General features: G+C 42.1%; 2 protein-coding genes and 1 non-coding gene across 3 annotated transcripts in view; 2 read left to right on the top strand and 1 right to left on the bottom strand.

The window, feature by feature from the left end:
• Window positions 1-11838, top strand: part of LOC134749740 (protocadherin Fat 1-like) — a 31009-nt gene extending 19171 nt beyond the window's left edge. Inside the window, exons 23-37 of the mRNA XM_063684768.1 lie at window positions 1085-1318; window positions 1664-1789; window positions 1956-2073; window positions 2933-3030; window positions 3675-3807; window positions 4058-4159; window positions 4247-4413; window positions 4669-4767; window positions 5179-5371; window positions 6141-6250; window positions 6392-6549; window positions 8182-8388; window positions 8876-9040; window positions 10214-10325; window positions 11323-11838. Of these exons, the coding sequence (XP_063540838.1) occupies window positions 1085-1318; window positions 1664-1789; window positions 1956-2073; window positions 2933-3030; window positions 3675-3807; window positions 4058-4159; window positions 4247-4413; window positions 4669-4767; window positions 5179-5371; window positions 6141-6250; window positions 6392-6549; window positions 8182-8388; window positions 8876-9040; window positions 10214-10325; window positions 11323-11421 (2121 nt within the window). The 3' untranslated portion in view covers window positions 11422-11838. The remainder of the gene's footprint in view (window positions 1-1084; window positions 1319-1663; window positions 1790-1955; window positions 2074-2932; window positions 3031-3674; window positions 3808-4057; window positions 4160-4246; window positions 4414-4668; window positions 4768-5178; window positions 5372-6140; window positions 6251-6391; window positions 6550-8181; window positions 8389-8875; window positions 9041-10213; window positions 10326-11322) is intronic.
• Trnaa-ggc (transfer RNA alanine (anticodon GGC)) lies at window positions 10500-10571 on the top strand. Its single transcript has one exon. It is a non-coding gene; the product is annotated as a tRNA-Ala (tRNA).
• Window positions 11839-12286: 448 nt separating the features above from the next.
• On the bottom strand, window positions 12287-25932 carry LOC134749722 (synaptic vesicle 2-related protein-like). Its single transcript, XM_063684745.1, has 11 exons — window positions 25612-25932; window positions 23287-23448; window positions 21499-21661; window positions 21257-21378; window positions 18219-18451; window positions 17441-17592; window positions 17068-17206; window positions 16151-16261; window positions 14816-14982; window positions 14111-14238; window positions 12287-12699 (listed from the first exon to the last, which is right to left on the bottom strand). The coding sequence occupies exons 1-11, from the start codon at window positions 25721-25723 to the stop codon at window positions 12647-12649; spliced, it is 1542 nt and encodes a 513-aa protein (XP_063540815.1). The 5' UTR covers window positions 25724-25932; the 3' UTR covers window positions 12287-12646.
• Window positions 25933-26625: the final 693 nt, after the last annotated feature.

Genomic DNA, 26625 nt, shown 5'->3' on the forward strand with positions numbered 1-26625 from the left:
CTCTCGAAAGGGCCCAAAGGTTTGTGCTCAAGGTCATGCTTGGGAAGCCTCGGTGGTTTTCAACGGTCACCCTTTATAAAGACGCGGATGTTCTTAGTGTGAGACAATTATTGATCCTACGAGTTGCAACTCACGTGCATCGAAAAACTATAAATTCCAAAGAATATCTTACCCTAATCCGTAATCGAATCTTCAAAGTTCCTACTCCCATCACAAAATCCGCATTCGCGAGGCGTTTGCCTAACTCCCTGCATCCTTATATTTACAATACAGTAGTAAAGGCCTGCAACATATCTAAAAAGTCTCCTCTTGAAGCAAAATTCGTAATTAAGAACTGGTTGAAAGGTCTTAACTATAGTCAAACTGAAATGCTGCTGAAGGTCGTCACCTAATCACTTACGTATGCTAACAATCTCTGTAGCCTTAATACATGCGCAACCCAACACACACTCACACACATACACACACACACACACTTACACACACACACACACACACACAGAGACAGAGTTTTTCTTTAATTTTCTTTCTTTAAATTACTTAATTTCTTTAATTATTACTTCTATTAATGTCACCTAGTTTTTTACTTAACCTTTGGTTGTTTAATGCGAACCCGGCTACCACGTGACAGGCATTGCCTAGTGTGGGGCCACTGGATATTGTCGAATATTATTAAGGTTTTTTCTTTTAAATAAATATATTCTTATTCTTATTCTTATTCTTATATCGAATTAAACACCAACTTTTCACATTAGTGCTATCCCCGTATTTCCGAAAAACGGACAGCCCCATGTGCAGAGCGTGTATGGAAGAAGAAGAAACAACAAAACATATTCTCCTGAACTGTAAACAGATAGAAGTTCACGGGAGCAAATACCTAGGGAATCCGTGCACACTGAAGGAGGCAGTTAGCAACCTGAAGACCTGGCTTGCTAGGTTTCATGGATGAGCTGGGGTGGTTAGAATAGGCCTACCTCGTATTCACGCAAAATAGGCACATTGGATGTCGATTTGCGGAAAATGCCCAGTAAAACTAACTAACTAACTATCCCCGATTTTCGCTCACGATCCTTTCAACCTTCAGGGTGTTCGCTTGTCTCCCGACCTTCACGCGAACGACCGCGACCAGCCGTTCACAGACAACTCGCGCGTGTCGTATGAGGTGGTGGAGCACCGCGCTGTGGACCGCGACATCGATGTACCAGACCTCTTCACCATCATCACCGTGCCCAACGAGGAGCTGTGGGAGTTCCGCGGGGAGCTGGAGACGACCATGGACTTGAGAGGGTACTGGGGCACGTACGAGATACATATTCGGGTGAGTGCCGAGTGAGCTAGTCTTTACAATATGCCTTCAAGTTTCTAAGTTATGTAAAATTTAGCTTCCGCCTCCACCCATGACTTCACCCGCGTGGAAGTCGTTAAAACCTATCAACCCAATTATCACCTCCCTAAACCTGAATTTCAAAAAATCATTTAATAGTGGAGCTTACATTTGAAGTAAAAGTTTTAAATTTAAAGGGTTAGATTTTGCGTTGTCTGTCAGTGGAATGCTCCTCATTTCTGAGAGAATCGGAAAGCAGTTACGTACACCTACCTACCACCATCAACCATATAAGATGTAATGTATTCGTTGATCTCAAACATGTGCTAACTTCTCTAGGCGTACGACCATGGCGACCCGATCCTCGACTCCTTCGAGTGGTACCAGATCTCTATCGCGCCATACAACTTCCACGCGCCTGAGTTCGTGTTCCCTCTCACCGGCACTACTGTGCGGCTTTCGAAGGTACATATCTAATAAATAAGTGTAAATTTTAAAATATCCTTAGTGGGTATATTAGTTACACCACTGGACACTAATGCGTTGATTAAACGGGGAATTTATACGGAAGACTAATGTTGAACGTCCTTAGTTTAGGGTTTAGCTTTCTATCGTTTATAAATCTTTATAGGAGCGGTCAGCCAACGGCCCTCTGGTGACGGTGGCAGACACTTTCCTGGAGAGCTTGCATGCGACTGACGAGGACGGGCTATACGCCGGCGAGGTGGACTTCTCCGTGGTGGGCAACGGTAAGCCTGTAGTGCATATACTTAAATGGAGTTGGGCGGGACATGTTGCTAGGCAGAGTGATGGCAGGTGGACTAAAATATTACGGGATGGTGGCCGCTTTCGAATGAAAGAAGCCCCTGGCGTCCGTTGGCTCGCTGGGTGGACGACATCCGGAAGATTGCAGTCACTTCTGGATGAGATTAGCTCAGGACCGGGACAAGTGGCGTACTGGAAGAGAGGCCTATGCTCATGATGATATACTTAGTGTAGTACTTTATATATTGTATAACAGTGGTTCGTTTGTGATCTGCGGTCCCTAGAAGCACTTGAAGTGATTGATAATCGAATTTAAAATCAGAACCTACCTATTTAACATAAGTAAGTATTAACTAGTCCCTGACATAAAATCGTTTTATTGTAAGGGGCCACTCCCTTACAATTCCCGTTTGGAGAAAGAACCAGCAGAATGAGAGTCAGTGTGTGTTTTGTTAAAAATCTAAATGTGCGTTTGCGTCCTGTAGGCCTGTAGGGTTATCGAGGCTTAGCGAACATCTTACTCCACTAGAACTTTTAAATTAAAAAATTAAAAAAACCGGCCAAGTGCGAGTCGGACTCACGCACCGAGGGTTCCGTACTTTTTAAATATTTGTTGTTATGGTGGCAACAGAAATACATCATCTGTGAAAATTTCAACTGTCTAGCTATCACGGTTCATGAGATACAGCCTGGTGACAGACAGACGGACAGACGGACAGCGGAGTCTTAGTAATAGGGTCCGTTTTTACCCTTTGGGTACGGAACCCTAAAAACTACCATCATCTACTGCTGCTCCACTTGGTTTGTGCTTACCATTTAACTAAATATCAACTTCTTTAACAGCCGAAGCCGTGCAATATTTCGAGATCGATAATCTCGGAGATAACAGAGGCGAGCTGAGGTTGGCGCGCACCTTCGATGAAGACGTCAGGGAGTTCCAGGCAAGTAATGAATATGAAAATAAATACCTTATGAATTTCATTTTCAACACCTTGAAGAAATCGTAAAACTTTTACCCTAGTGAGGCTAGCGGGTCTCTATTGTTTCCCATATAGTTTTAAGTCATAATGTATTGTTTGTCCACATTTTCGTTAGTCATAATTTGGTTTTTCTCAGAAACGCGTAACTTTTCATGATTGCCATAAAACAAATCTAACCTAACCTATCTGAAAATCCTGAAAAGTTAACGGTTTCAGAATTATGACTAATGATAATATGACATTCATTACATTATGGCTTTCAATAATTATGTCAAACAAAGGGACCCCGAGGCTAGCACATATGTATGCTAGCCTTAGCTAGCACCCCTCCTGATTATCCTTAGAGTATCACGAGGCAATATCTTCTCTCTTCGGCAATTTTTAAGCTACAGCGAGGTTTGCCCATTTTTGCGCGTCATCAAATATCAAATCCCACCACCCTCTATTTATTAATTAATCAAATCCGCAAGAGAAGAATGATGTCATCTGCATCTGACCAAATACATTAATTTACCTTCCATTCCACTACGATATATTAAATCGCTGTATTTGCTTTGCTTTACTGCACTACGAAAGTCCATGAACTAATTTTTCCTTATATTCAGGTGACGATCAGAGCGACGGATCGCGGCACAGACCCCGGCCCACGGTCTACGGACACCATTCTGAACGTGGTCTTCGTACCCTCGCTAGCGGATCCTACCTTCGCAACTGATACCGCCACTGTTGCGTTCATGGGTAAGCAGTGTTGTTTTACAAGACTTATTCACGCAAGTGACGATCAGAGTGACGGACCGCGTCACAGACCCCGGCCCACGGTCTACGGACACCATTCTGAACGTGGTCATCGTCCTCTCGCTAGCTAATCCTACCTTCGCAACTGATGCGTTCATGTATAAGCTGATTATTGCAAACTGCGTCAAAATATCAAAAGTAACATAGCGTTCTTATGGACTCGATTTCGTAATAACGTGACGCATTTTCACAGAACAAGAAGTGAATGTAGAAACACAGCAGCTCCCACTGGCAGAGGACTTGAAGAACTACCGCTGCGAAGACGACTGCTACTCCATATACTACAGGATAGTTGGTAAGAGTTTGTTCAATTACTATCAATTTTACGTGTACCCTATCCTTTTTCTTTTCAGCCCATTACATCTAAATTAAAACCTTTCAGATGGCAACAGTGAAGGGCATTTCGAGCTAGACGCGTCGACGAACGTGTTGAAAGTCGTACGAGCTCTAGACCGAGAAGTAGCCTCGTCGCACCAGCTGGTGGTGGCCGCCAGCAACTCACCCACCGCCACACCCACCCAGGGCTCCCTGATCACCGTCACCGTCAATGTAAGTGGTCATTATCACCTATCATCAACAACATCACGTCACGACCACGAGATGACCGCGACGCAACGCACCAAAGAAAAAACTAGTCTTCACAATTTGACTAAAGGTAAATATTAGCTACAAACACATTACGACATAATTCGTGACAAATGTCAGCGTATAGACTTATTCGGGGAACCAGTAATGTGTTTAGTGTACAATGTTCACAAGAAGTTTTCAGAGAGCACAAATAATAACTCGAAATATTTGTTCCAGGTTCGAGAAGCGAACCCTCGGCCGATCTTCGTGAGGAGGCTCTACACTGCCGGCACGTCCACCCTGGACACCATCGGCAGGGAACTGCTGACAGTGCAGGTGTGTTTACACGCACTGAATAACTTCAGTTTTGGCATCAAATAGGTATTACATACCTACTGTCGGTAAAAATTAAAAGCTTTGTCTTCGTATAACCAAGCAAAGCTCTTAACTTAAGCCAAGTATTGTCGTTTATTAAACAAATTCATGGCGTAAAGTCTTTGACGATAACGATATATACCTATATTTCATTGATACAATCAAAGCGATAGAATCAGAGCTAATCGTTATCGTAAACGCAAGAGACCGCTATCAACAGATTACACTTTAGCTACGAGGAGTTTAGAGGACGCGCAACGTGGCGCTCAACCTGCTTCCTCACCTCGATAATGCACGAAGAAACCCATGCTCGGGCTAGAGCTGTTATTAGTTTTTGTCATGTTCTTTTAATATAAATTAATGGTTTCCCAGGCGACCCACTCTGAGAACGCTCCCCTGACGTACGAGATCGACTCGGCCAGCATGCAAGTGGACGCCAGCCTGGAGACGGTGCGCGAGCACGCCTTTCAGCTGAACCAGCAAACCGGCGTGCTGACGCTGCAGATCCAGCCCACCGCCAACATGCACGGCATGTTCGAGTTCGATGTCGTGGCCACAGACCCTGGTGAGATACTCCAGTATGTAGGACAGCCTGGAGACGGCCTTTCAGCTGCACCAGCGGATCCAGCCCACGGCCAACATGCACAGCATTTTCGAGTTCGATGTCGTGGCCACAGACCCTGGTGAGATACTCCAGTATGTAGGACAGCCTGGAGACGGCCTTTCAGCTGCACCAGCGGATCCAGCCCACGGCCAACATGCACAGCATTTTCGAGTTCGATGTCGTGGCCACAGACCCTGGTGAGATACTCCAGTATGTAGGACAGCCTGGAGACGGCCCTTCAGCTGCACCAGCGGATCCAGCCCACCGCCAACATGCACGGCATGTTCGAGTTCGATATCGTGACCTCGGACCCTGATGAGACTTCAATATGCTCCGACAGGTTTGAGACGCCTTCCAGCTGAACCAGCAGACCGCCAACATGCATGGCATCGTGGCTACGCATCCTGATGAAATCCTTCTTCTCTATTCCTTTTTTCCTCATTACTGAGCGTCGCAACCATACGAGGTTTCTTTCACCAAGGCTCTCCAATAGGTACGTACAATTTTTCGCCTTCCGAGTAGACGCCTGTGTATAATTATATCTCCGGCAGGCATTAGCATTTATCTTTTAACGAATTCGGTCACTCCTTTCATGCATTTTGCTATTACACCAACCTTTCTCCATATTTGTCTGCAACAAATTTCCTGCAAACGGAAGATGGGTTTGTGACAACTACAAAAATTTTAATCGTGACTTGGATATTTACTGTTAACTTCTTTATTTGTTCAGCCGGAGAGACTGACAGGGCGGATGTGAAGGTGTACCTGATTTCGTCCCAGAATCGCGTCTCCTTTATATTCGTTAACACGGTCGAGGAGATCGAGGCGAATAGAGACTTCGTAAGTACACTTTTTAACTGTCTGACTTGAATTGTACAAATCGGAGGAAGATTTTTGTTATCTTCAGCAACGGTTCAATCTTTATTTTCTCAGTCTATTTATCTACATATCGTCTATGTGGTACAAGCGTCATGTTTTCAGATCGCCGAGACGTTCTCGACGGCGTTCGACATGACGTGCAACATCGACCAGGTGACGCCAAACACCGACGACAGCGGCGTCGCGCTCGCCGACCAAACCGACGTGCGCGCGCATCTCATTCGCGACGACATACCCGTGCCCGCCGAGGAGATCGAGTTGTAAGTCCAACATCTCCATCTCTCTCCCCGTTCATAACGTCAACATCGACCAGCAGGTGACCAACATCTCCATCTCTGTCCCCGTTCATAACGTCAACATCGACCGGCAGGTGACCAACATCTCCATCTCTGTCCCCGTTCATAACGTCAACATCGACCCAGCAGGTGACCAAAATCTCCATCTCTGTCCCCGTTTATAACCAGGGACCGGACAACCCTTTCCGCGATAAAACCCTTTCAATGGGCGACACTTAAACACGGCTAACACATTGAAAGACTTTCCCTTTTGAACTGCAAGCCCATTCATACCCTTACCTTTGACTAACCCTTACCGAAAAGCTAACCAAAAATAAGGCTAGCTCTTAATAAGGGTTACCCTTATCTTTAAGCGCTTTTTATAAAGGTTTCCCTTTGCGTGAAAGAGACAGGATTAGTATATATCTACGGTAGTGTATGAAAAGGAAAGAAAATACGTGCCTAGTCAAAGAACGCCGCCGTCGCCGCCGACGATCGCTCGGATTCAAAGTAATGTGTGCTTTATGAACAAGGTAGACGACTTAAATTAGCACGCTTATATGCTAAAAGGGAAGCCCTTTATAAGGCTAACCCTTATAAGCAATATGCAAAGTGTTGGTGAGCGGATGATAAGGGTTTTGTAAGGGTATTTGGGCTACCGATTACTCAAATGTGGTAGCTTTATATAAGGGTTTTTAATAGGTTTTTAAAACAAAGGGTTTTGTCTGGCAAAGGGTATGGTGAGTTAAGCCTTATGCAATACCCTTATAAAACCCCGATAAGGGATAGCGGGCCGGTCCCTGTTTATAACGTCAACATCGACCAGCAGGTGACCAACATCTCCATCTCTGTCCCCGTTCATAACTTCAGCATCGACCAGCAGGTGACCAACATCTCCATCTCTGTCCCCGTTTATAACGTCAACATCGACCAGCAGGTGACCAACATCTCCATCTCTGTCCCCGTTCATAACGTCAGCATCGACCAGCAGGTGACCAACATCTCCATCTCTGTACCCGTTTATAACGTCGACATCGACCAGCAGTTGACCAACATCTCCATTTCTGTCCCCGTTCATAACGTCAGCATCGACCAGCAGGTGACCAACATCTCCATCTCTGTCCCCGTTTATAACGTCAACATCGACCAGCAGGTGACCAACATCTCCATCTCTGTCCCCGTTCATAACGTCAGCATCGACCAGCTGGTGACCAACATCTCCATCTCTGTCCCCGTTTATAACGTCAACATCGACCAGCAGGTGACCAACATCTCCATCTCTGTCCCCGTTCATAACGTCAGCATCGACCAGCAGGTGACGTCGACCGAACACAGACAACAGCGGCGTGGCGCTCGTCGACTAGACGGACCAGTTTATACAATGCTTTAACCATACCAGAACCCAATCGAACGTTAGGAAGTGGTACAGTCAAGTGTAAAAATATAGGTGCATACAACTTATTTAAAAATATGTCCCATTGTTCTTAATTCGCTGACATAAGAGCTATGGGACATATTTTTGAGTATGATGAGTGCACCCATATTTTTACACGACTTTCCTAAAAATAATCATTGTAAGACATCTAGTCCATTGATTGAATGACATACATATTTCAGCATTCGCGCCGACACGCAGCTGCTGTTCACGATCCAGATGGCGCTGCGCACGCGCGAGCTTCAGCTCCTTGATTTCGTCACGGACCTGAGCCCCGACGAGAGCTCCGACGCCAGCCTCATTACCATCTACGTCCTCGCCGCGCTGTCGGCCGTGCTCGCCTTCCTCTGCCTGCTGCTGCTGCTAACCTTCATCATCAGGACGAGGACGTGAGTCTCAAGTTACAGTACGCCATTGACTGCCTTGCGCTGCGATTTCTTTCAGTAGCTATACACGTCATTTAACTGATTATTGATAAACCGATATACCTACACAATAAGGTTGACGAATAAATTGAAACAAATGTCATATACCTAGGAAAGATCGAATAAGTGACCACGGGACTTCCCTGGAGGCCTTGGTCACTTTTTCTTTCGTATATGACATTTATTTCAGTTTATAATTTATATAGTACTTAGTGCCAGTTGCACCATCCGCACTTGAAAGACTGATCAACGTCATCATGCGCGCCGCGGTGGTTTACCATGAATCTTTCCATACAATAAAATTTAGCGAACTACCTAATAGTTTGGTGTAACCGACCCTTAGTGTTTCTACTTGAAATAGCACAAATTAAAATATTTTCATAAAAATATTTTTTTTTTCCCTAATAGTAATATGAATGAAGTGATGGAACGTGGTTGAGACGTGTTTCAGCCTGCACCGTCGGCTGGAAGCGCTGTCGATGACGAAGTACGGGTCCGTGGCCTCGGGGCTGAACCGCGCCGGGCTGGCGGCGCCCGGCACCAACAAGTACGCCGCGGAAGGCGCCAATCCCATCTGGAACGAAACCTTCAGGGCCCCGGACTTTGATGCCATCAGGTACTTCATCATAATATTATACACACACGATGAATGGAGAACTTCCTGCCTCGCACAGCTACACTGCGCCTACGATATTTCCGGACCGATCCGACCTTCAAACCTTCAAGAAAAGTGCGTACTCAAATCTTAAAGGCCGGCAACGCACTTACAACCCCTCTGGTGTTGCGGGCGTCCATGGGCGACGATAATCGCTTACCATCAGGTGATCCGTCTGCTCGTTTGCCTCCTTTATCATTAGAAAAAAGAGTTCGTTTAAGCTTCTGGGTCATCCATTAATCACATCACACGTTTAGGGGGGGGGGGGGGGGTCACGAAAATGTGACATGTTGTGACAAGGGGGAGGGGTCACAAACTTTGTGACGTCACTAAGTTATTTAAATTATTTTATTCGCTGTACAGTTTAATAACAAGTTTTTGGAACGATAATCGTTTTTAATCATTTAATTTTCTTTCCTAATCTGTTTTGGGCTATAAAATTACTAATATTTCTTTTGTCAAAAATATTTTGATAAAATATTAATAATATCGATTTCATTGAAAAAACGGCACACCAGGGGGGAAGGGGTTTGCCAAATGTGACCGAGTGTGACAAGGATTAATGGATGAACCCCAAGGGCCTGACACTCTTTGATAGGGAAAGACAGTCTTATTGCGATTCCTGTAAGAGGAAAGAGAAAATAGTGCCATGCTTTGTCCTTATCACCGACCGGGGTTTTTTTCATGGTCGGGTTATGGCAGCATAGGTAGGATGCGATGGCGAAATACCGAAATTTATAACAGTGAAAGAGAAAAAGGATTATGCTGCCATACAATTAACCTGTCAATATCATGAATATGTCTTTCTCTTTCCCCTGGTCGCTCGGTTTCATGTCTAATAATTGGTGGTTAGCACTAAAATTTTACAACGTATTCAACTAATACTAATTTCAAAATGTGAATACCTACTTATTAAATACCCACAATTCAATACTCTTAGTATACTGAGCTAAGAAAAACAAAACTTATTAATAAAATGCATCGATCGATACAATAATATTATTATGAGTATGCTATCGCATACGACTCGCTCACTTAAGTAATTTGTTTGCGGTATTGAGAAAAGAGAGGGTCGAATGGATTAAATTTACCCGTTTGAAGTGAAGCGACACAAGTGTACTTGTTGTATTTCAGTGACGCGTCGGGCGACTCCGACCTGATCGGCATCGAGGACCTGCCGCAGTTCCGCAGCGACTTCTTCGCGCCCGGGGACACCAGCTCGGAGCCAGGCTTCAGCGAACCGGCGGTAAGACATCAAAATACTCGGGCGATGCAACTAATAATTAACTATAACCCATAAGCCGTGAAATCAAATTTTTTTCCTTTTTTATTGTGGGACGTACCACATTATTACAATCTATAAATTATATATACAGATGTCAATCGCGTTTTTAGTCTTAATTCGCGTTGATTGACGGATGGTCAGCTGGCGCAATTGGTAACGCATTGGACCGGCAATCCAAGGATGTGGGTTCGAATCCCACGTTGACCACAGTTGATCATCGTTGATTTTTTCATTGTGATTGATATCTGTATATACAATTTGTAGATTCGAAACTGTTTACCGCGATCACTTTATAATTCTAGATCCACAACAATACACCCTGATGGAATCCATCCATAGGCATGTTTCATTGGTTACTAGCAAAACGTATGCTTACCACCACGGGATTAACTTTTAAGGCACTTCTGACTTGGCGGTGAGCAAGCGGTGAAACTCCAGAATTGGGTAATCGCTTCAATCCCGCGTATCCACTCAAGTAAGCCAATCAACAAAAAATAAGGCGCAATGTAAGAACAGCTTCATATTGCCTAGTCAGAAGGCCTTATAGCACAATAGATATTTGGCGAGATCTTAAGGTACTCCTTCGATTTCCTAAGCGTCAAACGTTAAACTGAAAAGTAATAGGGGATATTAGTGCAATGTTCTGCCACCAGAGTGCAGCACTAGCCTTTTTAGTAAACCATAGAGTAACTTATACGCACTGTACCTTTAACAGGTTTTTGCCAAATTTTCAGAAATAATAAAATATCACATTGATGCATCAAGGCGGGAAACGCGAATCCGAAAATTCGCTATCTGCCTCTTTATCGCTCGAATATGCAAGAGTGACAGAGATGTTAGATAAAGGAATTCTTTTGTTTCACGATAGACCCTCAGATTGTGGTAGTGGCGCCCTGGCGCCCCCTACGCAGAGTTTCGCGTAATTTTCCATATTGCAGTAACATTTTGGTGTTTCCAGGGAGTACATCGGGACCTGCCCAACCACAGCAACAACTTCGGCTTCCATGCCAGCCCCTTCAGCAAGGACTTCACCGACCGCCAGTTCAGGAGGAACTGAAGCGGACGTGACTCGATCAGGGTCACCCGTTGGAATACTTAGAAAAATGTGTAACATGTGTGCCCACATTATCTATTGTTGACAATATTTGCTATTCTGCAATAGCAAAATGGTAATGGTCCATCCACATCTGTCGCATGTGCCGCTGGTGCTGCATACAATTTAAATTATAATGCGTACCATTTTCGAAAAGAGCAACTCGATATGCTTACCTTTTATAGATACGAATGGCGCACTAGCGGCATCTAGCGTCAGATCTGGACGCACTTTCTGTAATATTTTATTGCATTTAACTGTAACTTTAGGACCTACATTTCTTTTAAATCGATATTTTTTACAATGGAGGTTGTTATGTATATATATGTACAAAGCTGTTGTGATAGTAATAAGCATAATAAATTATATTTTTTATAAGTATTTTATTCATGTTTTTCTATTTTAAAATTATTTAGTAAGTACTTACCTATTAAATAAAACTATGAAAACGGATTATATCGCGTATATTGAATTTACGGGTGACGGGTGTCACCCGTTGACCACGAACGCTGTAAAGGGTTCGAAACGTCGGGATGTATTATAAATTCAATATACGCGATATAATCCGTTTTCATAGTTTTATTTCATGAGTAACTATCGCGGTAACCGAAGACAATATTACTTACCTATTAATTTTTTAAATATACATACTTACAATTATTTTAGATATCACACTCAATTCATATAATCTTCACTTAATAGGTATTTACGATACAAGTGCGAATTACGTATTCGCACGTGTATCGTACAACGTTTTACAGTACATATGACCCTTTAAATTTTTGACGTAGTTACGTAATGTGCTTATTATAGCACAGGAGGTCGTTATGAAGCACCAGATGTATTGTAAAAACTATAAAACAACATTTATTAAACTTAGTTACCTACCTACCTTAGTCAAAGGCATAAATATATATACATTCCCAAAGTTTCAAAAATATGTGTACGCTCTTACACCGTAGACAATATAGTCGTGTTCACACATTTTTGAGCCATTTGTCTGTATCGATATTTTTGCCTTCGACTGTACTTAAAATTATAGTTAATTTTATTACTTTAGTGGAGCCGGTTTGTGGAGTTGAACCTAAATGCCGAATGTGTCTGCAACAAGATGTCATCTTCGATATCATGTTGAAGAAGTCCCTAGAAATCAATTGTTGGTAGATGGGAGGTTCCAGTTACAAGAACGTCACCCAGCCTGCAGACCGTCGGCCGGCAGCAGCGCTGCGGCGACAGCTCCAGCTGCAACCACAACCACTGATTAAAGCTGCACGAATCAACCAACAGCATTTGTTGTCTCCTTTATTTCGCTGGAATACAGACAGTGCTGTTAGTTAATTACCGCACGTCTCCTCTCATCTCTGCTTAATCTTCGCCTCAGTGGAAAGGCTGCCTAACGTATATTCTTTTTTTTAAATCCACAATTTATGGACGAGGCCAGAGTACCTAAACGCCTTCTAAAAGGCCGACCGGAGGGCCGCAGAATTAAAGGAAAGCCCAAGCTCAGATGGTTGGACGGCGTTATACCAGGACATCAGGACCTTAGGAGTAAAAAGTACCTATATATAAGAAGTGCCGATTAGTACATCACCTCACCACCTGCACTCACACGATCTCATACACCTACACACACACACACACACACACACACACACACACACACACACACACACACACACACACACACACACACACACACACACAATAATGAAATAAAATATTTTCATTTTTCATTTTTTTCATTTTCAAAAAGTTGGAGAAGGAAAGCCACAAATAGATCGGACTGGAGAGATTTGCTTGGCCAGGCTAAAGCCCACCCGCGGCTGTAGTGCCTCAGATGATGATGATTTATCAATAATCAAACATGCAATTCTGAATACTGCTTTAATTTGACGAAAGTGTTAACATTGTCGCTTTGTCTGATATTATCTGAAATATCACCTTACTTTTCATATTGATGTTTTACATGTTAGATTTCACAAACTTGTTCCACATTTTTGGTGAATGTGCCCTAATTATTTTTGATAGGTATTCCATAGTATGTTTATCATCCCCTATATGTGTAGTTGTCAGCAGAAAGACACCCATTGCCGGGCAAAAGCACATCTCTTTAGATAAAAGATGCTTCACATTGTCCTTTTAATGTGGTTCGCTCTGATATTCATAATAAAAACAGCTAAGAACAAGTCCAGAAGCGTCTTATAACGCAGCGGAGCAGTGCTTTGTCATGGCGCCACTGACGATGTTGGTGCCGCTGAAGGCGCTCAGCCGAGCCACCATCATGAATAAGATATGAAAAACCGGCCAAGTGCGAGTCGGACTCGCGCACGAAGGGTTCCATACCATTACGCAAAAAACGGCACAAAACACGTTTGTTGTATGGGAGCCCCACTTAAATATTTATTTTATTTGGTTTTTAGTATTTGTTGTTATAGCGGCAACAGAAATACATCATCTGTGAAAATTTCAACTGTCTAGCTATCACGGTTCATGAGATACAGCCTGGTGACAGACGGACAGACAGACAAACAGACAGACAGGCAGACAGATAGACAGACAGACAGCGAAGTCTTAGTACTAGGGTCCCGTTTTTACCCTTTGGGTACGGAACCCTAAAAAAAGGTAAGATGCAGAAGTTATCAAAACAGCTTACTAAGAACAAGTCCAGCAGCACCGTATAACGCGGCGGAGCAGTGCTGCGTCATGGCGCCGCTGACGATGTTGGTGCCGCTGAAGGCGCTCAGCCGAGCCACCATCATGCCCAGGCACGCCACCATTCCCCTAAAATATACAGTTTTTTACTTGTATCACAATATCTGTCTAGACATAAGTTTACCTCATCAGCGGCCATTATATTTTACAAGTTACAATTTTACATCAAATTTTTATTCAGCAAATAGGCCACAGGGGCACTTTTACATGTCAATTTTTACTAACCAAAAATTACAAAAAACAATTACAAATATGGAATCAATAAAATATTAGATACTTTCTTAGAGATGTATCCAGTCTCTAAATGTCGAATTACACAAAAAAACTAATAAAAAATATACAAACAACAGACAAGTACTAAAATTGTTTAGAGATGTAAAACTCTCTAGGTGTCAGATAAAATACATTTAAAAAAAACCGGCCAAGTGCGAGTCGGACTCGCGCACCGAGGGTTCCGTACTTTTTATTATTTGTTGTTATAGCGGCAACAGAAATACATCATCTGTGAAAATTTCAACTGTCTAGCTATCACGGTTCATGAGATACAGCCTGGTGACAGACAGACAGACGGACAGCGAAGTCTTAGCAATAGGGTCCCGTTTTTACCCTTTGGGTACGGAACCCTAAAATAAAAAAAATAACCTACCTGTAGGATGTTGGGTACAGCGTCACGAAGTACGAGGAGATGACACCGAAGACCATGGCGGTGGTGAGGAACACGTAGAACAACACTAGACCTGAAAGTGGCTCGCCCGTCAGATCGACCCCGATGGCTGCTGCTGCTGCTATCACCAGGATCACCATCGTCAACAACTGCAAATAAACCGGTCAAGTGCGAGTCGGACTTTCGCACCGAGGGTTCCGTACTTTTTAGTATTTGTTGTTATAGCGGCAACAGAAATACATCATCTGTGAAAATTTCAACTGTCTAGCTATCACGGTTCATGAGATACAGCCTGGTGACAGACAGACGGACAGAGGAGTCTTAGTAATAGGGTTCCGTTTTTACCCTAACAATCTTCTGGGTTTTTGTTCCCTCAAAAGTTTTAAACATTGGTGAAATAAATAATACTATTTTGGATACAGACTAAAACTACACATCGAAGCTGGGTTTGTCGCTAGTCTCCAGTATCCTTGATTTTCTGGGACGTTTTCTGGGTGTGCATGATTTAAGACTCGTATTTAAGAGTTTACTCTATGATAATAACTAGTCATTATTTTATCTTTTATCCAGCGACAACATCATTCACGAATTTATTTACCGTTTTTTTTTTTTTTTTTTTTTTTTTTTTATTTTTTTTTTTTTTTTTTTTTTTATTATAAACTGATCGGCGATTGGCCCTAGTCACACCTGATGGAAAGTGAAGACAGGGCCTAAGATGGAGCTCACCGGTTCAGTAACAGCCTATTCACTCTTGTTTTAAAGAGACCGAGGTCATATTGATCAGGGAATACAGATGGCGGGAGCGCATTCCATTCCTTAGCCGTCCGTACCAAAAAGGAGGAGGCAAAACGTTTCGTCCGAACGAATGGAATGTGGACCACGAACGGGTGCATACGCTCCCCGCGCCTGGATGTCCGATGATGGAAAGGGGAAGGTGGGATCAGGTCGTGCAGTTCCTGTGCGCACTCCCCGAAATGTATCCGATAGAACACCGATAGGCAAGCGACTCGACGGCGATGCTCAAGGCTCTGTTTATGTTTCGACACAGGTTTCACTGTCCGTCGTCGCGGCTAACTGAAACTGTGTGTGTGTGTGTGTGTGTGTGTGTGTGTGTGTGTAACTGGAACTAGCGGCTGCGTGTCGAAACGTCGGCAAATAAAGGTAAATAAATAAATTCGCGATATACTCGTTTTTAAATGTGATTTAACATCTGATTCAGCCTATCCGTATTTTCTTATTGGCGCAGTTTGGTAGGATATATTTAGTGGCGGACTGAACAACAATAATCATATGCAGATCGAAGTGAATTAAGCAAACCTTTCGTTTCCCAGCACATTGAGAGATGAGCGCGTTGAGCACGAAGAACGAGAGGCCGTGAGCGCAGCCTGCCCAGATCGTGTTGTCATTTATAGAGTTCGCGCACACTGTCTGCGACAAGAGAAACATATAATGAAAACCGAAAATACATTAAATGATGTACAGCCAGCAATACTATTCGCTTACCACCTTTGCATACAGACGAGGGGTACCTTTTCTCTGCACCTGACTCTACATGACTTAAAAGTCATCTGGGGTTCGAATCTGAATGTCTAATGTAGGTATTAATGTCTAGTCTACATAGGTGTCTGCTTTGAGCGAGCTTTTGTCGTCTGTCATCATCGCCGCCACTTTCTACGTTTTCCAACAAGTATGTATGTATAATATATAATATATATTTAATATCTGTATTATGAAATTTGTATTGTAAATGTATAATATTCTCAATATTCTTATATGTATATATATATAATATTGAGAATAAGAAATACTATTAAGAGGAATAGGAACATTTAGAATAGGAATCTTAGTTAAGTAATTCAATTATTGCATGAAAATTGTTTTAATTCAATTAACTGCACGACATTTGAAATTGTCCTAATATGCAACTATTTCTATGGAATTAATAAAGCTTTTTATTATTATTATTATGTATGTATAAATTTACGAGAGTGACGCAGCTATACAATACTTAGACGATAAAAGTGTAATCATCAAATCCGCAAACATGTGAATGCGTATGGCCATGAAATATTTTGCATAGATTTAAAACAAATGACAAATCTCAAAATTAGTCAATTCTATTTGAAAGAGTTTTCATGACCGATCTGAATCTCTAAATATATTACGAATTTGTGATATGATATATTTGTGGGGACTGTTATTTTCATGTTCCCCAACGTGACAATGGTTCTTACGTCGGCATCTTGGACGACAGTAGAATTCTCCTGTTTGACGGCGAAAAGATCGCAGAAGCCGGCGCCGGCGTCGCTAAACGCATACGACGTGAAGAACACATTGAAGATCGTCGGCAGGATGATCGCGAAACTGTTGTTCCTGCATTATGGTTTTCATTTAAAGAATTTTAGTTGGCTTGAGCTAGTTCCCTAAGTAAGAGACTTTAGTAAACCCCTGTGAGAGGTGCCTTACAGCGACCATTAGGTCGCCTTTAATACTTCCACTAGAATATGTAAATTGGAGTTAAATATAAATTGAGAATAATATAAACATATGGCAGATTTTGTTAGCATTTGACATATAATACACATATAATGCTTGCAATATACCTACGCGATATAGACGACGAAGGTCAGGTAGAACAGCAGCAGCGTCCTGCCCAGCAGTGGCGGCTGGAAGAGGGGCGCGATCTGCGTCCACAGCGAGCGGAGGGAGAACACCCCTACCTCCTCCTTATTCCCTTCCTCTAGGTGCACCTCTTTTACCTACAACAAAAAAATTGAGGTCCTACAAGGGTCCTACCATCATTCAAACTGTTAAATGACAATTCGTTTAGCGCATTGAGCAATATTGGTGGTAGGGTATAAATTATTAACTAAAGTCTATATAGGTAGAATGCCCATGCCTGAAGGGTAGAGGGTTTTTATGATTCAAATTTACAATTTTGTAGCCGCCGTGCAGGTCTCGACGACAAATAAAAAGACTTCGATTTGAAGTAAACTTATAATCAGTAGGTGCTGGTTACTTTACAAGGTACAGTTGACGTAAACGGTTAAAGGTGTAGAAGTGGTGGTAATAGTATGGAGGCTGATGCGAAAGTGGTTAAGCTAATTTTGAATGTTAAAATGGTAGTCTAAATTTAGGTGCCTCTAATTGGCCGCGATACAGGTTATGTGGAGCGCTCCTATTGGTGCATTTAAATAAGCCTCCGCATAGTAAGCGAGCCCGACGGCTGCGTTTTGCTACTGCATTATACACATAAAAGGTTGCGTTCGCAACAAATTTTAACACCGCACAATGTTACCCACAATGTTTTTCATCACACTAGCTTGTTTGTTGTTTGGCAGGCTTTTTTTAAGACAGTATATATCTTTTAATTTAAGCGATTTACCCGAAACTCCCCCTTCCCCCCATTGACTCTATACATCCTGGCCAGCGCGTCCACCGCCTCGCTGCTCCTCCCCACATTGACCAGGAACTTGGGGCTCTCGCAGAACCTCCACAGCGCCGCAGCGCCCAGCCCCAGCGGCAGCGCCATCACCAGCGCCAGCAGCCGCCAGGGCCGGAACTCCATCCACAGGAACGGGTACGAGAAGTCCAGCTTCATTATCAGGTATGCCCATACTGTGGAACATAGTTTACATAGTAGAAATATTAATTGGCTATGTGCGAAGTTGTGGTGGGGGAAATACTAGCGACGCAGGACGTGGTGGAAATATGAACTTTTGTGGGACTACATCTTCATGCTATCTGGTAGTTGCCGACTGTCCCACCCCGCTAGGGCGGCGCCACATTGCAGAACGAATCTAGTCATGAATAATAGAAGCAAAGAGGATTTAATAGGATAGAGCGGTACTATCATAGTAAATTTTGTAACCACAGTAAATTCACTGCCATCTATCGACACACTTGAAAACTAAAAATGAAGATTTATAAAAATACGATAAAATGTATTAAAATATGGATAAACAATTTTTTTATTTGCATTAATTATTTTTATGATTTTGACCCATGTTTTTCACTGATATGCGTTAAAATTGTTAAATAACAAACGAAACCGTCAACGCCCTCTATACGAGGTAGGCCAAAGGTAGTGGCGCCATATGATCTAGAATCAAATTTTCGTGATTTTCGAGGCATGTTTTTTCCTTAGACTGTATCCATCTATTACGGAGTTATATCTATCTTTGATAGAAGGCTTAATTTTATGAATGCATCTGAAGTCAAAGCCGGATGGTCCCTGCATGGTAACGGGTTTTTTTCAGATAGAACAACTAGCATCTGACACATTTCCAATGTATCCGATTCTGAATTCCAATTTATTTGTGATAACTCCTAGAGGTTCAACTATGTACCTATCAATGAGGCTATCCTCATTCCCTAATTATAATTAATGTTTAATGCGATTGGTCAATTGGTTATGAGATGATTAGCATGTTTTAGCAGACTCCAAAATTCGCCTGCAGAGCGTACGTCGCAGGTTCATAGCGGATACGCTTAAGACGTCTAAGTAGAAGAAATGGTACTGAGAAACAGAGGCGCAAGATTTTAAACTTCAACCCCACGATTGAAGTCGGCGGTCAATGTATTGAGCAGGTAGCAGAAGTAAGGAACTTGGGTGTCCTGATGGACGGTAACCTCAGATTTCACAACCATGTAGTAGAGACCTCTCGAGTATGTTTTTATAGACTCAAAATATTATATAACGTGCGTAGGTATTTGAGTACTGAAGTCAGAATATCTCTGTGTGAATCTTTGATATTGTCAAAACTCAATTATGCCGATACTGTTATAGGTGGCTGTCTGTTGTCAAAAACCAAAAAGCTAATACAGCGTGTGCAAAATACATGTGCACGTTTTTGTTTTTACATTCCACCTCGAAGCCATGTTACTCCTTACCTAAATAATAGCGGGTTAATGAATATGGAGTCGCGACGTGCAACGCATCTCGCCTGTTTGCTTTTTGGTATTGTAAGGACAATGACGCCACAATATCTATTCGAAAAATTAACTTTTTCACAAAGGCATATTAGGGGAGCTACTCGTTTGCTTTGTCCACGGCACAGCACCGCCGCATTTCGCGGCAGCTTTAAATACACTGCCACGAAATGCTGGAATAATATACCGCCTCCTCTTAGGAACTCATTGTCAGTAAATTCGTTCAAAGTGAATTACAAAAAATACATTTTAAGTGTACAGAAAAATCGTTGTTAAGTCTGTGCTAATTCTTTTTGTGTACTTATGTGTTTCTGGCTTCTAAGTGGATCTAATTGTACAAATAAAAGAAGTATGACTGCTACTGTACTGGTCAATAGTGTTTATATTTTAATGTGGATCAATAGTTATAATAATTCAACTAAAATTATATTTAATTTGTATAGCTGTAGTATTTTTTTTTTTTTTTTTTTTTTTAGGAAACAAACAGTCACATACAGATAAGTTTAAACTTGCAGATATACAATAAGACCTATAGTTCCATTAATTATAACATACTGATATTGATAACAAGTAGAAACAGGGCTTGTTCGGCACTGCCTATAAATAGGAAGATACACAGAAGTAACAATTGGATACACAACTTATAAAGTACCTAAGTATCAAACATGCTTACAAACATACATACGTTACATAAGTTACATAACATAAATTATATATTTATTTATTTATTTTATATTTGATTCGTATAGCTGTTGTAATTATATTTAAGTTGTATTTGTTGCGCTCTCTCGGAAGGGTTTCCACGGAAGACCAGCGTCGGGGGCCTCATAGGTTCCTTGACATGAAGCTGAGTGGAGACCATTTCAGGAACGCTTTATAACCAGCAATCTATGTCAGTGTTATTAGTTAAGTTTTAAATTAAGCGTTTTTGAATAAAGCATCTTCTATTCTATTCTATAAATGAATTCCACCGATCTATCAAATGCCGCAATCTTTTAAATCGCATGCGATTATCGGTCGGTGACGTATCAGTGTCGAGGTCATTAGACGTGGGCGTGAGCATGAGCGCGTTGCGTTGGCAGCATGGTTGCATTTTTATCGCCTGTCACTATGCCTGTCACTTTCGCACTTACATACTTGTTGTTGTTGTTGTTGTTGTTGTTGTTTGTTGTGTTGAATGTGGAGGGAGGTACGAGTAGAGGAAAGCCGAGGTAAAGGTGGATGGACTGTGTAAAATATGTTATGAAACGAACGCAAGTGAATGATGAGATGACGGGTGACAGAGAGGTATGGAAGAAAAAGACATGCTGCGCCGACCCCAAGTGAATGGGACAAGGGCAAGCGAATGATGATCAAGGGCAGGCATGGTGACAGGCGATAAAAATGCGACTGTGCTTAGCCCGCTGGTCATGAGCAGCATTACCGCGCTCGCACCCGCGAGCCGCAGCATTCGTCTGCAGAGCGTAGGCCAGTACATATAGCGTGTCTTACTGTAGTAGAGCGTGGGCGTGAGCATGAGCGCGCTGGTCATGAGCAGCATGTACCGTGCCCGCACGCGTGCGCCGCAGCATTCGCCAAGCAGAGCGTACGTCGCAGATTCAGCTGCGCTCGACCTGCACAGTAGTACAATAGTTATTTACGATACAAGTGCGGAAAAGAGGAAATTCGAAACGAGTGGCGATCGACACGAGTTGCGGAGGATTAATAATGACCTTAACCAACACAGCACTCACAGGGCCGAGCTGATGAACCTGAGCGCGGCCAGCAGCTGCCAGCTGGGCGCCAGGCTGCTCAGCGCCGCGCTGACGAAGCTGCCCACCATGGCCACCTGCAGCACCAGCTTGCGGCCTCGCGTGTCTGACAGGTAGCCCCACGGGTATGACATTACGATGATACCTAGAAATAGATTGAGATAGATAAATAAATAAATATATTATAGGACATTCTTACTCAGATTGACTAAGTCCCACGGTAAGCTCAAGGAGGCTTGTGTTATGGGTACTCAGACAACGATATATATAAATACTTATAGAAAACACCCATGACTCAGGAACAAATATCTGTGCTCATCACACAAATAAATGCCCTTACCGGGATTCAAACCCAGGACCGTCGGCTTCGCAGGCAGGGTCACTACTCACCAGGCCAGACCGGTCGTCAATGATTAAGATTTCATTTTACGAAAGACAAAGTGACCAAGGCCTCCAGTGTCCAGGGCAGTAATGAGATGAAGCGCCGCTCATTGGGCAACCCTTATCTCACCAGCAAACGGCAAAGACGAAGAGGATACCGATCTGCCGCAGCCGCAGTTCACATTCGGCGGCTTACACAATGCCTATGGTTACCACACGACACCTCAACTCACCAGCAAAAGGCACGGAAGACAAGATGCTGATCTGCTTCGCCGTGAGCCTCAAGCAGGTGGCAGCGGCGACTATGATCCCCAGCCCGAAATTGTCCTCGCCCATGGTTACCAGGCCCCTATTTCACCACGTTGACAGGTGCGACAATTGTCGAAATAACTATTACTGACGTCACGGGCCTCCGTAGGCTACGGTAACCGCTTACCGCTTGTATGTCACCAACATTTTAATAAAAAAAAAACGCCAATAAATAAGTACTTATTTGCGAAACTAATGCCAATTGTCACAAGAAACACGACAATTGTCAAGAAATTTCGACACAGAACTCATTTCCTGTCCAAAAATTCTTTTAAATCTGTGACAATTGTCATCATCATCATAGTCTAACCCGTTCGTATAAAAATACCGCAAATCGATGTACAGGTTAGCCGTTTGGCACACACATACTAGGGGCCAAAACAAAATTTTTGACCCGCAGTTCCTAAAAAAATTTCGCTAAAACATTTATTTTTTTGTATGGAAAAAAAAACCAAAACCTATCGTATGTGGTATCATACGAAAGGGCTTTTTTAAGGCGATTCTAAAAAAATATCACATCATTGCATTTCGGGCATTTTTTTTAAATTAAAACAAAAAGAATTTTTGAAACATACCAAGTTTGGGCTCCTCCAGACACGATATGGCAGATTTTTTTTGTACAATATACCACAAATGATACGTGATATCCTCATGTCTAACTCCAAGAAAGCAATTTTGAAAATAATATCATTAACAATTTTTTTTTTAATTTTTCAATTTTACAAAGTGACACAGTTCTACTTCAATACCTATTTCACGAGACTTATGGAACTATACTGCAGATACGGTACATATTAATCATAAAATGATACGTAATATCCATATATCGAACGGGAAATACCTCTTTAACCCTTTAACTGCGCCTTTCATCAGTTGGTATAGTTTTTTTTTTTTTTTTTTTATTCGTAAACACACACACAGACAATAGACATACATTAAAAGAACATGAAAATAAAGTGTCACGAAATGGCCCCATCTCAGCATGCTGCTGGCGACTTCCAGCGCTGATCTTCCGATGAGACCATCACAAATTTTTGACACAAAATATCAAGATTGTATCCTTCAGATACCTCAACTCACCAGCAAAAGGCATTGAGGACAGGACGCCGATCTGCTGCAGCGTCAGCCCTAAGTCGCAGGTGGCGGCCGCGACTATGATCCCCAGCCCGAAGATGTCGATGCCCATGGCCGTGATCACCAGGAAGCACGCCAACAGCAGCAGGACGTTGTACTTGCCGTTACCTGTGGAATATTACTTAGTCGACTCACGAATAATACTGTCCGCGCGCCAACTCCGTGCATGAGGTCGAGAAAGTGGGAGGGTGTGCGCCGCGCCCGTACGTACAAAATGACACCACTCGGTCATGACGCCCAACATTCCTAACATTCCTCACCCTCAGCCGTGCACGGAATTCGCGCGCGGACAGCATCAATAGTAAAACGGATCATCATACTGTTCATAACATGTAATATTGCTGGGAGTGCATAGTGTTGGCTAGATCCAACATGATCAAATGGGGCATTTTCTATGAAAAGGGACCTTATTGTCGATGTCGCTTACGCCGCACAGCGTCGCGCCGCATTGTATTTATATCGGAGCATCGTTAATAATGGCGTAAGCGCCATCGACAATAAGGTCCCTTTTTATAGAAAATACCACAAATATTGTTTACTAGAACTTTATTAAATTTAGTAAATGTTAAATCGTTATGGTATATGTTACAATAGAACATATTAATAAATAATAATTACTTACCTAGTTAAAAACCGCCAAACACACTCAATGAACATACGTATACATACGTATAATCACGCCTATTTCCCGGAGGGGTAGGCAGAGACCACGGATTTCCACTTGCTACGATCCTGACATACCTCTTTCGCTTCCTTCACTTTCATAACATTCCTCATACACGCTCGCCGGTTTAGGGTGCTCTTGACCTGGCCTTTCTTCAGGATTTCCCCGATCTGATCAGAGAAAGTCCGCCGAGGTCTGCCCCTTCCAACTCCCGTTTCTACCTCTCCCTTATACACTCTCTTTGTTAGCCTTCTTTCACTCATTCTTTCCACGTGTCCAAACCATCACAACATACCTTTCTCAATTTTTGTCACTACATCTTCGCTCAGTCCACACTTTTCCCTTATCACACTGTTCCTAATTCTATCTTGTAATCTCACAACACACACACTTCTCAACGCTCTGATTTCCACTGCATTCACTTGGCTCTGATGCCTCTTCTGCCATTCCCAACTTTCGCTACCATACACTCAATGAAAATCTTCAATATTCAACTTTTTCATAATTGCCGCCATCTTGCTTATAAATGCTTGTAAGAGAGATGGCATATAGTCGAGAAAATCGGACGGGCACCGCCGTGGCGGGATGGCCTAGGGGTTCATGGCGTTAGCCGCGATAGCTAAAGACGCCGGTTCGAATCCGGCCTTCACCACTGGAGGGCTTAGTCACTTTTTCTTTAATACATGACATCTATTACAGTATATATCTATTACAGTTTTTAAATGCTTGTAACTTTTTTAGTGTTCCGTACCCAAAGGGTAAAAACGGGACCGTATTACTAAGACTCCGCTGTCCATCTGTCTGTCTGTCACCAGGCTGTATCTCATGAACCGTGATAGCTAGACAGTTGAAATTTTCACAGATATTTCTGTTGCCGCTATAACAACAAACACTAAAAAGTACGGAGCCCTCGGTGCGCGAGTCCGACTCGCACTTGGCCGGTTTTTTTAAATACAGTTTTGCCATTATCAAATGAGTAATAAATAAAAAAATACGCTAGTTTCTCTTTCAGAATCACTTTTAAGACCAAAATAAATATTTCTAGTTTTCGAATACTTATCACTTTTAATTATGTTGGCTGCATCCATAAATTTTAAAGATTTTTAATTGTACATGCATTTATTTTATTTTATTAAAACTGTAATTTTATTTTATTTTAATGTATTTTATTAACAATTTATTTCCTGTGTACTAATATAGTTTTTCTAAGTATTAACTATTGTTACTAACATATTTATTTTTTAAGTGTGATGGGCACCTTTGCACCCGGTACAGCTCGCGGAGGTCTTTTTGAATAAAATATTTTAGTTAGTTTTGTAGTTTATTGTTTAATTCCATTTTTTTTTATATACACTGTAATGTCATGTATTTTCTGAATTAAATTGACTTATATTTTGCCATTTAGGATTAGTTATTTTATTTTAAATGTAAATGTAATTGTATATGGAATTTTTATTCTGAAATAAATTATTTAAATTTGAAAAAAATTGAAAATAAATTGGCTGTGACAGACAATCATACAAGTGATCCTATAGTTATTTTAAAGTCCCATTTTTTTCCTTTTGAGGTACGGAACCCTATAAAAACATTTTTTTACATATGATTACCTGCTAAATCCAAAGCTTCTTCATACCCATAAGACCCTTTGTCCACTTTGCTATGGTTTGCACTCATTTCTAAATCACCGTCACCATCACTATAGCTATTATTTACCACCATTTTGTTATATTACTAATAATTATTATACTAATTTATTATTTCGCGGCTAAGGAGTTTGTGTGGGAATTAGGTCGGCGACTGAGAGATAGGGGTTGCGATCCTCGCTCCGGATCGTACCTGGTCCAACAGATCTCCTTGGCAATTCAACGGGGCAACGCTGCCAGTGTCATGGGGACGTTTGGGCCGGCTACGGTCCGGGGTGGCACCATAGCCTAAATAGTTTAATTTAGTGGTTAAGCTAGACAAAGCCTGTTGCGGATTACATCATTTGTAAGTCGATGACGAAGCCTGTTGCTGATTTGCTTTTGTGTCCACTTGACGAAGCCTGCGTTGCCGATCACGATCTATGCATGGATGTTATTTACTGTTTTATTTATTGTGACGTGAAAATAAATTTATGGAATTTATTATTGCTTATTGGTATTCACATAATATAACAAGTCCACACAGATAAGTTTGAGATGTTGTACTGATATTTAATGCGAAGATCACGAGGTCGCGCTATCATAAAAATGTAACGTATAATCTGTCGCGATCTCATCAATTTGTGTCTTATTCCGTAGAGAACAAGGTACAATATCGTAGCTATACTTACTCAACCTCGTGACCTCATATCTGCAACAATCATTTGATGGAAATGTCGCTTTTCTTTCATTCGGAATACGGGTGTTATTGTCATCAAATGAGTGTTGCAGATACGAGGTTTAGTAAGTATAGCGGCGATATAGAGGTTGGCGAGTGTTTATTCAACTGGAACTGAGGGCGTAAAAACTTGTGTTCGAGGCTGTACATACAATGCGATACGGTGTGTTATAATGCAACTTGCATATTACTTAATATACACGTGTTATTTTTGATTTCCGTTAATTTTAAGGGGAGATTCTTTAGGTTAAATAAAGTTA

Source organism: Cydia strobilella, chromosome 2, assembly GCF_947568885.1.
Source record: "Cydia strobilella chromosome 2, ilCydStro3.1, whole genome shotgun sequence".
Classification (NCBI taxonomy): domain Eukaryota; kingdom Metazoa; phylum Arthropoda; class Insecta; order Lepidoptera; family Tortricidae; genus Cydia; species Cydia strobilella.

Excerpts from the sequence above, each read along its gene's own strand:
- LOC134749722 (XM_063684745.1), bottom strand. The coding sequence starts at position 25,723 with ATGGTGGTAAATAATAGCTATAGTGATGGTGACGGTGATTTAGAAATG. Across the intron at positions 21,662-23,286 it reads GTCCTCAATGCCTTTTGCTG|GTATCATCGTAATGTCATAC; the intron begins GTGAGTTGAGGT and ends ATCTATTTCTAG. Across the intron at positions 18,452-21,256 it reads CACGCCCACGCTCTACTACA|TATGGGCATACCTGATAATG; the intron begins GTAAGACACGCT and ends TATGTTCCACAG.